This window comes from Scleropages formosus, chromosome 22 (assembly GCF_900964775.1).
Source record: "Scleropages formosus chromosome 22, fSclFor1.1, whole genome shotgun sequence".
Lineage (NCBI taxonomy): Eukaryota > Metazoa > Chordata > Actinopteri > Osteoglossiformes > Osteoglossidae > Scleropages > Scleropages formosus.
Window position 1 is genome coordinate 7,472,623 of NC_041827.1, and position 12,267 is coordinate 7,484,889.

The following is a 12,267-nucleotide window of genomic DNA, read 5'->3' on the forward strand; positions in this document are numbered from 1 at the left end:
TGTGAAGACAGCAGAAGAACAGAGAAGTATGTTTTCGTATATACCGAAGACTTTGTTCTTGTTGACCTCATTACCGTATCAGTTAGATATGTGTGTGCTTCTCCCGGAAACATGAAGAGCATGGCAGATTTCTACATTCTTACTCTTAAAACGGACTTTCACGTATAATATTTTGCATAAAGATGACAGCTTGCTCATTGGTTGTAAGACATTTTTAATGTGCTGATGCATCCATGGGAGCACTGATGGGCCCCTTCACTGCAGAGCTTAGGAGGTACAAGAAGGAAACTGACAAGAGAAGAAGGAGGAGGGTAATACATAACAAATAGAATACCAAAAGGAGATAGGAAACTGAAGTAATAAGCTAAAGCAGAAGCAATGTGACCAGAGAGAGGAGAGGAGAGTTAAGACAGAGACATCAAAATGCAAATGAAGAGTCAAGTGAAGTCTTGTGACAGTGTGCAAAAACAAAACCATGGCTGCAATACTATGCTATACACCATTTCAACATTGAGATGTCTGCAATAGTTCGACAGACAGCGAGATGCTGCATGTTGGCTGTGGTCTTAGACTGAGCCACGTCTCAACCATCCAAGAAGTATCAGCTGAATTCTTTCCTGCATCCAACATGGCAACGAACACCAAGACTAAGAGATTGACATTAAATGCGTTCAGGACTTAATTACCACCCTGAAAAAAGTCACTGAAAGTAGTTTTGACCATTAAATTTTGGACATGGCTGCTACTGTTAAAGGCTTCAGAGACTAGTTGAATTCGGTCGATGTGCATCTTAAAGTGTCTCTGTGCATCTCTCTCCAGGTGGGGCCCTTAGACCAGGCCTTTCTTTTTAATGATGTGCTCAAGAGATGCTTTTTCTGAGGTGTCCAGGTTGATCTTGTACTTGGCTAGGATTTTCAAGATTGGCCTGAGCTTCAGCCACCATTGTGTCTTTGGGATGCGGTGCCTACAGGAGAAGGAGAAAAAGAAATCAGAGCCGCCAAAGTATGACAGGAGTTCAGGTGAGCCTAGCATGACCAGATGGTCTTATCATAGTACCATTTATTCAACCCAGCACATATTGCATGCAGCACCCCACTGGACTAAATTATCAGTGTAAAAAATTCGGAAAATATGAATCCCAAGAGAGAAGAAGTAATAATAATATAATTTCTATCTTCATTTTGGTTCAGTCTGGGAGTGCAGTAGAAACGTGTTCTTATGAATCTGTAGCAGTTGTGAAATCAAAGAGATGTTTCAGTCTAATTTGGATCAAACTGACTTGTTCTTGATCTGTTCTTCAAAATGAATGCAGATCGGGGGGAATCATCAGTTGAACATTCAGCCTGAGCACTCACTCAAAGTCTGTCTCCTCCTTGAGCTCTGCAAGGGGCTGGAACACCAGGGCCCTCTTCCTCATGCCCAACACACATGCTGAGTCAGGCGTGTTGGCAAAGATCCGACCTTGGAGGTGAGACAGAATTTATCTTTTGACATGTTTGATAGCGATAGAGAATTTATGTCAAGGCTCAACCATCATCTTTATCACATTAAGCGGCAGAATGTCCAACAAAGGAAGGAGCAGCTCTAAGATTTAAAAACTGGACATGCCTTTGTTTTGGAAAATTCTTCACAAAACAACAGTTCATATTAGATTGTTGCTATGAAATTCAGACTCTTCTTCAAAAGGAGCTAAACATCAGTACAATGAGATGCCATAATGTGCCCTCCAGTAACGCAAATTCACTTATGCAAATTGGCTCCAGTCTCCTGCCAGCAAAAGTTCCTGCTAATATTATTATTCTTTTATTATTACTGGTATTATATTTTTCATGTGCACATTTTTGTTTGTAATAACTGGTCTACTTCCCAGGTGTCTTATTCTGCCCTCACTAGCCTAGGATGTAGTGATGATTTCTAGCTTGGCAGACTGATAGTAACAATAGGTTCAGAGAGAGACACAAACAGCACTTAACGTTACAGAAGCACTGTGAAACTACAATACAGAACAAAATAATTGTTACAACCTATTTAACCCTTTCTTTTACACTAACAAACACACACACACACACACACACACACACACACACACATTTTCAGAACCGCTTATCCCTCACGGGGTCACGGGAAACCGGAGCCTACCCGGCAACACACCGAGTCATTAATTATCTTATACAACACAAAGACACATAACATCATCATCATGTGCTGCGAATGAATGATATTATTATCGTTTATTTAGCCACTGAGTTCAACAGGGTAAGAAAAGTAAACTAGGAGTGGAAAACAGCACCTCTGCTTCTAAGCTTTCCTCAGTGCATAACTACGCAGTCTACGGTAAGCCTACCTGAACAAACAGCGCAACACAATCATCAACCTCTAAACGACTCTCTTAAAGAGATAGCACACGTATAATAAATGAACCTTTTCTTTTTTCACATATTAAGTGGAAGACCGAGTGAAAAAATATTATCTTCCATCACGCTTAGAAAAAACACAACCCTGCGTTTTACGTGATAAAATTTTGCGGACCCCGCTTACTCTGTGTTACGACACGGTTTCACCGTGTAGTTACTAAATCTGATTGCAAGAAGTGCAGTATCTATCTCACAGAAGTTTGCGGAAGAACATATCACAGAGTCCACTCTATAATTTAACATTGCACAGACCGGCAGCGGTTGTGTCTTATCTCACCATGTCTGTAACATTCTTTCAGTTTCTCAGTGAGCCAGAGGACAGACTTTGCACCCATCTTGGTGCCAAAATTCCTGTCAAATGGGCTCGGGGTGCCACCCTAAAAAAAGGCGCGAAAAGGAGTAAAGTCACTTACGTTACTTGAAACTTAACATTCTTGACTTACGTGTTACATTTTTCACTATGTCTTCATACAGACACAACAGATCATGAGTACAAGCAACTTCCGCTAAGTTCATTTGGCAGCTCTGTTCCTCTCCTACCTGCTGCATGTGTCCCAGGACATTTTTCCGACAGTCAAAGACCCCTTTGCCTTCTTCGGAGTACAGATTGAAGATGAAATCGGTAGTATAATTGGCATTGCACTTCTCATTCCTGGATAGAGAGGAAAACAGCAGCGAAAGTGGAGGATGATGGCGTCGGAAAAATTGAGCTCAATTCAATTCGGTTTATGTTAAGGCGCTCTTCTCACACAGTGACACGGAGTGCTGAACAAAGGGTCAGAGGCATAATATAAATGAAAGGTTGGCTATACGTGAAATTACTACAATAACAATGCAGTCATTAAAGCCGTAAGTAAGCCAACTGGCCACGGGCGAAAGGAACAAAAAAACTCTAAATCGAAAGGCAAAGGCCAAGGAGAAAAAAAATCCTGTGGGGGTCCGAGTGCCGCTGGATGTCCACCCCTCCTGGACATTCTTCTACATTAAAAAAAGACTTTTAAGTCAATTTACAGCTATTTATGGCACTGTAGCAAGGCGAAAAATGGAATTTGAAGTTATCAAAAAAGTTCCTAATAAAATCCTGTTGTACACCATGAGCACCAACACAAAGAAACAATTCGGTCTTGTTTTCCTGTTCTTTGTTTATTCAAAAGAGGTATTCGGAGAGCCGTTTACAAATAGCAGCAGAGCTGCTGTGCCCTCGTTCGTCTGCTGAACAAACTTTCCCTTTAATTTCCGAGGCCGAACACCTCGGATGGGTGTTTGTACAATACCAACGCATGGTACAGTAATAATGAGGTTTATTGAGTCCCTTCCTGGAAATGCATCAAAGGGAATGCACGCACCTGAGAATCAGGCCTCTTTTCACTGTTGTTTTCATTTTCTCGACCAAGTGCTCCACATTTATCTGTTAATGACAAGACATTAATATTATACTGTGTGGTGTACTCCAATGTACTGACAGAACAACAAAAGTGCTTATCAGTTTATAAGTTTTAACCTTTATAGCTATAAGGTATCATGTCTCATGCAGAGCTTCACCTCCAAGTCATGGATATTGAAGGAGTCCTCGAAGATATAGGCAGCATCCGCCCCTGAGGAGAGTCCTGCCATAGTGGCAAGGTAGCCACAGTATCCGCCCATTGTCTCAACGATGAACACGCGCCGCTTAGTGCCAGCGGCAGACTGCTTTATTCTGTCGCAGGTCTGGGAGCAGCAGAATTAAACGGATTTAATAGAAATAGTCTGTGGGTGCTTGAGGTAGCAAATGTGACTATTAGATTAGCACCTCTGAAACCACTACACAGCTGTGTAGAATTTTGGGAGATATTTACATTACATTTATTTATTGAGCAGACACTTTTCTCCAAAGCGACCTCCAATGAACTCTGTGTAGTGTTATCAGCCCACAGACATCATTCACCAAGGTGACTCACACTACTAGATACACTACTTATACTGGGTCACTCATCTATACATCAGTGGAACACACTCTACCTGTCTCAGTCTCACACTATGGGTGAACCTGAAGAGCATGTTTTTTGAGTGTGGGAGGAAACTAGAGCACCCAGAGGAAACCCACACAGACACGCGGAAAACATGCAAACTCCACACAGATCGAACAGGGATTGAACCCATGTCCTCCTGTACCACCCAGGTGCTGTGAGGCTGGGTGAGACAGCAGCGCTACTCGCCGTGCCACCGTGCCGCCCATATGGTATATGTGGATATTTTAAAGACCCTGCCTTTTATATTACATTTCCCGTGAGTTAGAAATTGTTTTCATGCATTAAAATTCTGCCAATGGTCATGAGAAAGTATATAGTTTTGTATGAGACAGACACTGAAAATCCCAGTTCTGACCATGGTGATGGTGTTGAGGGCAGTGTCAGCTCCGATGCTAAAGTCTGATCCAGGAACGTTGTTGGAGACTGTGGCAGGAATGACAACCAAGGGTATACACAACTCTTCATACTTCTCTCTACCTGTTACCAGCTCCAAGCCTCCCACAAAAGCCTGGGAGAGACAGAAGGCAGCAGAGAGTAGGGAACAGTGACAATTAACAAAAAACAGCGACACAGAAATGTATTCGTTTTTAGCTTCGTGTGATGTTACATCGCCTTTACTGGGGGACTGGTTAAAATGTCAGAATGCAATGGGTCAGAGTACTTCCCTGCTGTCCCTCTCACCTCAAAGCCTCCAATAATGATCAGAGCATGGATGTTAAATTTGGCAATGCTCAGGCTAATTTCCTCAATCAGATTTGCTGGAAGTGTTCTGAATCCAGAGAGAGAGAGACAAAATATCAGAGACACATACATATCAATCTGAATGAAAATATCTCCTGGCAGGAGGCTCCAACATAGATCACCGCCACCATTGTCCTCCTGTACAAAAAGTAAAAACATTTCACCTCTTGGTACCCAAATGGGAGCCACCCTTCCCCGTCCAACCACCAACTGAGGCCCAGGTGAGTGGTTCCACCTGTGGTGAAAGAAGACCATGAAGAAATGCTGTTTTATCAATCCATACTGCATTTAAGTGGTTTCCCTGGGTCTAACAGATGCTCTCTGATCTGTTATATCATTGTCTCATCGCTTCACACATTCAGCATTCACCATTTGTCATCACACCTTCCTTGTGCTGCAGTGCATCACAGATCCTTCCAGAACAGCTTTGGAGCTCAATAGCTGGGTACCTTTCTTTCCATGAGCAGCAACATTGACCAGCTTTACTTTCACGTGACCTTTATTCATTTAAAGATGCTTTTCTCCAAAGTAACACGCAGCTCAGAGTAAACAAAAGTACTTTTCACAACAAAATAATACTAATATAGCAATAAAAAATGCGCAACATGATTTTCTATAGGGTTGTGGGTATACTTGATCACACAAAATACATTAATTTCCAAATCACTGTGGATAATGAAATAAAACTGGGTGTGCAGTACTACTACAATAATTCGCTCAAAGGCTATTGGGAGTCTGCTGTGTGGAGACCTCATTACCAGTCCACAAGCCAGGCCCTCGAACCCATCGTGCACAGCCAGCATGTGGTGGCCCTGGGTGATGCCAATCCTGACCGCTGCTCGCACTGCAGCGTTCATCCCGGCACAGGGGGCCCCCACATTCAAAATGGCAATGTTGATGTTACTCTGCATGGGGTGGGAGACGAAGAAGTTGGGGAGGATGGGTCACAGTGTCTTCCCATTTGCCCTGGTAAACGTAGTCTTTAGATAAGAGATGTGGCTGCTCACCTTTGCTTCCGGGGGGTGCACATGAGCCAGCAGCCTGTAGGTGCTCCAGTTATTTTCAAAGCTCCTAAAGAAAAAATCAAGTAAAAATGTCACGAGGCAATCAGTCTTTTCACAAATACACCCCATGTTTGGAAACAAGTCACTTCTAGTCAAAGTTCTGTCAAAGCAACATATAAATGGAGTAGAAATGAAAAGGAACATCAGTGACAGTTTGCTGGGAGTTCAGAATTGAGACCTACTTGCCCCTGAGTTTGATGGCATCATCAAATCTCCCCTCAGCCATGGCCTTAGTAACATCTTTTGTCTGAGAAGGAAATGGGAAGACATTACGAGACGATATCTCCCCACAGAGAAGACAGAGTACATGGGCAATATTTTTCACCATTTGAACAGAGAAGAGTGTAAGAATGTAGAGTGTAATGATATGTCAACACCTGAACATAGAGAAAGGACATCTCACCACTTGAACGCACTCCATCAGGGGCAACCTCACAGCCATATTCCCAGATAGACTGACTACACAGGCGGGGGTGTCTGGTGTGGCCTCCAGGAGAGCCATGACAGCCTCCACGCCCATCCTGCTGCCCTAAGAAGCAGTGCAAAAGGTCAGAATGGAGGAAAAGAGTGGAGCATTCAACAGATACAATTAATTTTCACTTGGTGCTCACATTTATGGTGTCTGTTTTGACGGAAAAGCAATAATCAAGAGGAACAACTCATGGATAAAGCGTGAATACAAATGCGGGCAGGATTGTTGGAGGAGCGTACCAGGATTCTGTCGAAGGCAGAAGGCGTGCCACCTCTCTGCACGTGCCCGAGGATAGTGGCACGAGTGTCATAGCCCAGCTTCTTCGAAACCAGCTACAGATCAGTAAGCACAGGGAGAAAGAGGAACACGTTACTACGTACAGGCTCTTTAAAATCCATATATTCACATATATTTTATTGACATTTAATTCACATATATTTTATTGCTCATTTCACAGCTGTCCAAGAGAACTGGCTAAACGTGTCTCAGTCTGTCTGGGAGTAAATGATGGAAGTACAATGAGTGAAAAAGTGAAAGAAAGATACAATGGCGGTAAGATGGAGAAGGTCACTCAGTAGGCAATAGTTCATGTTTTCAGTGGAGCTCAAGACTCACGTTCTTGACCATGTCAGAGGAGATTGGTTTGCCGTGACGGTCCATGGCCCCCTCCGCTACGATGATCACATTCAGACGAGAACCTCTTCCACGGGTCTAGTGATCGATAGAGTGAACCGTTTTCAGTTTATAGTGAAGGAGGTCTTACGGAGATGATGTAGCCTTTGTGGGAAGCCAATACCTCCATCAGCCTCCTGCAAAGATGCTCTTCCCAATGCTCCTCTGGGGGCATCTCTGGAATGAACACCCAATCAGCGCCACAGGCCAGAGCAGTCACCAGGGCCAGGTACCTACAGGGAGGAGAATTGTATTCTTCTGGTCTGGCACATTTAAACTCACTTTGACATTCTATGCAAAGCCACAAGTATTTAGTTGCTCACCCACAATGTCTTCCCATCACCTCCAGGATAAAGGTCCTCTGATGACTGTGAAAAAACAACCATCAGAGTACTGTAACCATCTGAAACAGTAACACACATACACACGAAGAGACAGACTAACCGGGCTGCATTTTACAAAGTTTCAACACGTAGAATAAGCTGTGAGTAGATTGATAGAGGTAGTTCATATAACTTGCGAAATTAATTATAAAATAATTATACACTAAGAGCATGAAGCAGAACATGTCCATCTGGTACCCAAGTGACCAGTTACAGTTACAAGCTGTTTTCCCACTCAGTACCTCTGTGCAGTGGTGGTGATGGCATCAACCACCTCTATGATACGATGCAGGGCGGAGTCTGTGCCAATGGTCATGTCGGTGCCGCAGAAGTCATTGTCAATGGAGCCCACCATGCCAACAATGTTAAGGTGGGAAGAGCGCTTGGCTTCATCTACAGTGATCTTGCCTGGATTCAGGAAAGGAACCAAAAGAGAGAGGTGAGGACGAAAGCGGCCTCTCATGGCGCATATGACAGGAAAGATTTTAAGTGTTTCCGAGCCCCCGGAGCTCACCGGCTTTGACGAGATCAGCCAGCAATTCACCCCACTCCGAACGGAACTGATTGGCTCCAGTCAGGCTGCCGTCACCGCCGATCACGCACAGGTTGGTAATGCCAAGCTTGACCAAGTTGCAAGCAGCCTTTGTGCGCCCTTCCTTTGTGCGGAAATCCTGGCATCGAGCACTACCAATGACAGTGCCGCCCTGTTACACACCGAGGCAGATTGTCAATGTACCGCAGGCACACAAACGTACAACAATAGGTGACAATAACAAACAGGACTCGGCCTCTAAGACTGACAACTGCTCTTGCGTAGGAGTTGGTTTTGGCTGTAGACGTTGCTTGTGTTACCACATGACATTTTCACATAAGTCCTGACCTCACCAGCTCTCCAGCATCGGGCTTCTTCTGGCCCTTGGGTCGGGTCTGATTACAGCCTTGCCCAATGCTACTAAAGGTTACCCTCGGTGATTTCTTACAAGAAGCTCACGGAGTTCATATCTCAGTCTACATTCATCACAGTTTACGTAACATGCCATCGGATGGACATACAGTGATATACTGGTGACATGTGTCATTTCAACTTAGAGGGGTGAGCAGTAGAACTGCAATACGGTGATGGGCTTTAAATACATTCTGTAAAGTGATTTTTCATATCTACACTTAGAGTAACAGGGAAAACTACTCAGAGAATAAAATGACAGCGTAAGCAACTAATATGTATGAGATCAGTGTAAGGCATGGAAGGGTTGAGCACAGCCAGTAGCACAGAGGTGGTGCTGGGTGGAGCCTGACTCACCAGCTGCAGCATCATGGACACGCTCTCCCAGCTGGCAGGGCGAATGTTGTCCCCTCCATCCACCAGGCCCTGGTAGCCCTGCACAGAACACCAGCATCCAGTATTTAGTTTCCTCATGCCCTTCGCACTGATTATTGAAATATTTATTTCCGGATTTGTTTTTTAACAATCATTTTTTTACAAAATCCGGCACCATGCTTGTTTCTATAAAAAGCATCTGGTCTGCTGGTGGCAGCACAGCAAAAGCATTGTTGATAATCGAATATAAAAAGAGTGAAATGAACAGGGGGGTGCAGTGGCGCAGTGGGTTGAACCACAGTCCTGCTCTCTGGTGGGTCTGGGGTTCGAGTCCCGCTTGGGGTGCCTTGCGACGTCCTGGGTGTATCCCCTCCCCCTCTGGCCTTATGCCCTGTGTTGCCGGGTAGGCTCTGGTTCCCCGTGACCCCGTATGGGACAAGCGGTTCTGAAAATGTGTGTGTGTGTGTGTGGGTGAAAAATGAACAGAGACTTAGAAGGGCTCTGTCTGTTTGATGAGGACAAATATCCACAGATGTGTGTATCTGGGGTCTCTGACACTATGGCAGGACCTGTGATCAAATTCCAGATGGCAAGAGACACGTGCTATGGGAACATGGTATGTGTCCTTTGCTACGAACAGATTTCGCGTCAAGCTCTCGGTGTCAAATTTTTTCATGAATTCTGTGAAGATGCCACAGTCCTCTGCACAGACGAACCGATGAAAACAACTGCGCTTGACAGAGGGCGTGCGGCCGTCTCACCTCGTGGACAAAAAAGACTTTGGCTCCTGTGTAGAGGCCAACTCTGACTGTAGCCCTCACAGCGGCATTCATTCCTGCAACACAAAAGCTTCTAAGTCCACTCCCACACACTGTTGTTTCCCGTTGTTTCCACAGCGCTGTTTTCCTCTGCCCCTTTTTACCCTGAAGCACAAGCTGGGACCAGACAGACAAGATTCATAAGAGACGTACAGCTTGTCCACCACAAAATTATGCACGTCTGTGATTGGAGCCGATGCTGATGAATTTACGCAGAGAGCCACAAACATCTCTGAGAAGGAGCTGATCTGGAGGTTTCCACTCGGAAGATGATTTTCAGAATCGTGACGTTTACATAAGCGAGCAAAAAGCTTCCAAAGGGGGCTGAAGAGTGGGTTTCGTTCACTCCCTCAATTGTAGAGCGTAAACTAAAGGGCAAGGGGTCTAGAGAACGTTCCTGTAAATCCACCCTGGGCTTCTCACATTTCGGCCGAGAGGAGCGTCCCCTCTCTATGTCATATGACAAAAAGGTCACGCCTCTAAAATTAGCCCCCGGCGAGTGAGTGAGTGAGTGAGTGAGTGAGTGAGTGAGTGAGTGGCTCAGTGTGTGTTTGTGTGTATTTGTGTGTATTTGCGTATGAAACAAACCAAGTGTGATACGTCCCTGAGGGGACAACGTAAAAAGTTACAGGAGCATTTAATAGAAACAAACAGGACAACAGCAGGGTGAATAGACGCGTAATAAAGATGAGTTAAATATGATTTTGTAAGATAAATTAACGTTCTCACATAAGTTCTTCTGAAGGTAAAGGGTTAATGGGAACTGACACCACAAAAGGTCAAAGGCCATGGGTTCAGCCCAGTTAAAGGCCAAGGAAAAATCAGAAGAACTAAGTGACCCTCTGCAATGACAGAAAATTTCCAGCATCAGATTTACAGCACTTCATACGCAGGTATGCAGCATGATGAAAATATGGTTATACCCTATCAAATGCGGAGTACAAATATAGTGTCACAGAGGACACTCGCAGATGGGGCTGTGCAACTAAGATGACCTGCACTGAATAACAACGTGAAGGATGCATGAATGAAAGAATTAACTAAAAGAAAATTCAACTGAAGCAGACAAATGTGATTTCTATGTTCTGGTCACTAAAGTCAAACTGTATATTTTTCTGATTTACTGTTCACATAACATTACATGGATGGTTAATTTGAGAAAGACCATAGAACTTCATTTTTTTTATTTACATTTATTTATTTAGCAGATGCTTTTCTCCAAAGCGACTTCCAAAAAACTCTATGTAGTGTTATCAGCCCACGCACCTTATTCACCGTGGTGATTTACACTGCAAGATACACTACTTACACTGGGTCACTCATCCATACATCAGTGGAACACACTCTCTATGTCACTCACACACTATGGGGGAACCTGAACAGCATGTCTTTGGAGTGTGGGAGGAAACCAGAGCACCGGAGGAAACCCAGGTGAACACGGGGAGAACATGCAAACTCCACACAGATCGAGCGGGTATCGAACCCACATCCTCTCGCACCACCCAGGCGCTGTGAGACAGCAGCACTACTCGTTACTATTAAAGACTTACATTATAAAAACTTAACTTAAAGTTGATTTATTATTGTTCTTATAGGCTGGTGCACAATGTGGGAAGTAAAGACAAAATCAGAGGAAAACACAGCATTTTCAGGTTTCAGGCAACAAACAGTCCCAGCGTAACTGCATTCCGTGAGACACCACCATTATGTTTAATGCCTTTTTAGGTGGGGAGACTCGATCCGGAATGCCAACCACGGCTCCCTAATGTTTCGACACAGCATTCGTGAGACAAGTATCCTGTCCTGTCCCGTTCCCCTGGTGCGGCGACAGCTCGGCCCCCGCTGCACTCACCCTGGGCATCTCCTCCGGACGTCAAGACGGCGATGGCCCGTCCAACACCCATTTTGGTGGCATCCACCTTGACAGCACCTGCCGTTGCCTGCATCGTGCTACCGGAGAGCGCAAAATCACCTGCGAAAGGAAAGAAAAGAAGAAGCTCACAGGGCGAGGGGGGAGCAGAGGGCTGCCTCGGATTAGTTTGATCCCGTTAGCTCTTCGGTTGCACGGCACCGACGTGTCGCTGCCGCAGCACTCTGCCTGCCTCTCAGCAGATCCAGTGATTCGGGGGCATCGGTTTATAGGACACCACGCAGCCACCCCCCTCACATCCAGTTACACACTCAAATTCACGCAGACACCCCTCCCTCTGCTCCGAGCTAATTTTACCGGCCGGCCGTCCAGCATCAAAGCTACAGCCACAGCAGCTTCTCAAATCTTTTCCTAGACATCTAGCTTAAAGCGGCAAAAAGTGACATCTAAATGCCTTGTGTCCATTTGATATCCTTCCCTAGAAGGCTTGAATGACAGAATTGTGA

General features: G+C 44.8%; 1 protein-coding gene across 1 annotated transcript; it reads right to left on the minus strand.

Annotated features, from left to right (window-relative positions):
* Positions 1-194: 194 nt before the first annotated feature.
* On the minus strand, positions 195-12,041 carry pfkmb (phosphofructokinase, muscle b). Its single transcript, XM_018725642.2, has 22 exons — positions 11,744-12,041; positions 9,835-9,908; positions 9,056-9,133; positions 8,270-8,459; positions 7,998-8,163; positions 7,696-7,740; positions 7,497-7,605; positions 7,316-7,411; positions 6,940-7,032; positions 6,632-6,757; positions 6,411-6,475; positions 6,172-6,235; positions 5,923-6,069; positions 5,329-5,399; positions 5,105-5,192; positions 4,779-4,931; positions 3,957-4,121; positions 3,761-3,822; positions 2,955-3,066; positions 2,692-2,791; positions 1,356-1,461; positions 195-964 (listed from the first exon to the last, which is right to left on the minus strand). The coding sequence occupies exons 1-22, from the start codon at positions 11,835-11,837 to the stop codon at positions 829-831; spliced, it is 2,340 nt and encodes a 779-aa protein (XP_018581158.1). The 5' UTR covers positions 11,838-12,041; the 3' UTR covers positions 195-828.
* Between the last annotated feature and the right edge of the window lie 226 nt (positions 12,042-12,267).

What these genes read in the sequence shown, in the direction of transcription:
- pfkmb (XM_018725642.2), bottom strand. Translation starts at nt 11,837, where the DNA reads ATGCAGGCAACGGCAGGTGCTGTCAAGGTGGATGCCACCAAAATGGGT. An exon ending in GGCTGATCTCGTCAAAGCCG is followed by an intron (nt 8,164 to 8,269) that starts GTGAGCTCCGGG and finishes TCCTGAATCCAG; the next exon opens with GCAAGATCACTGTAGATGAA. An exon ending in TGATGGAGTGCGTTCAAGTG is followed by an intron (nt 6,476 to 6,631) that starts GTGAGATGTCCT and finishes TTTCCTTCTCAG; the next exon opens with ACAAAAGATGTTACTAAGGC.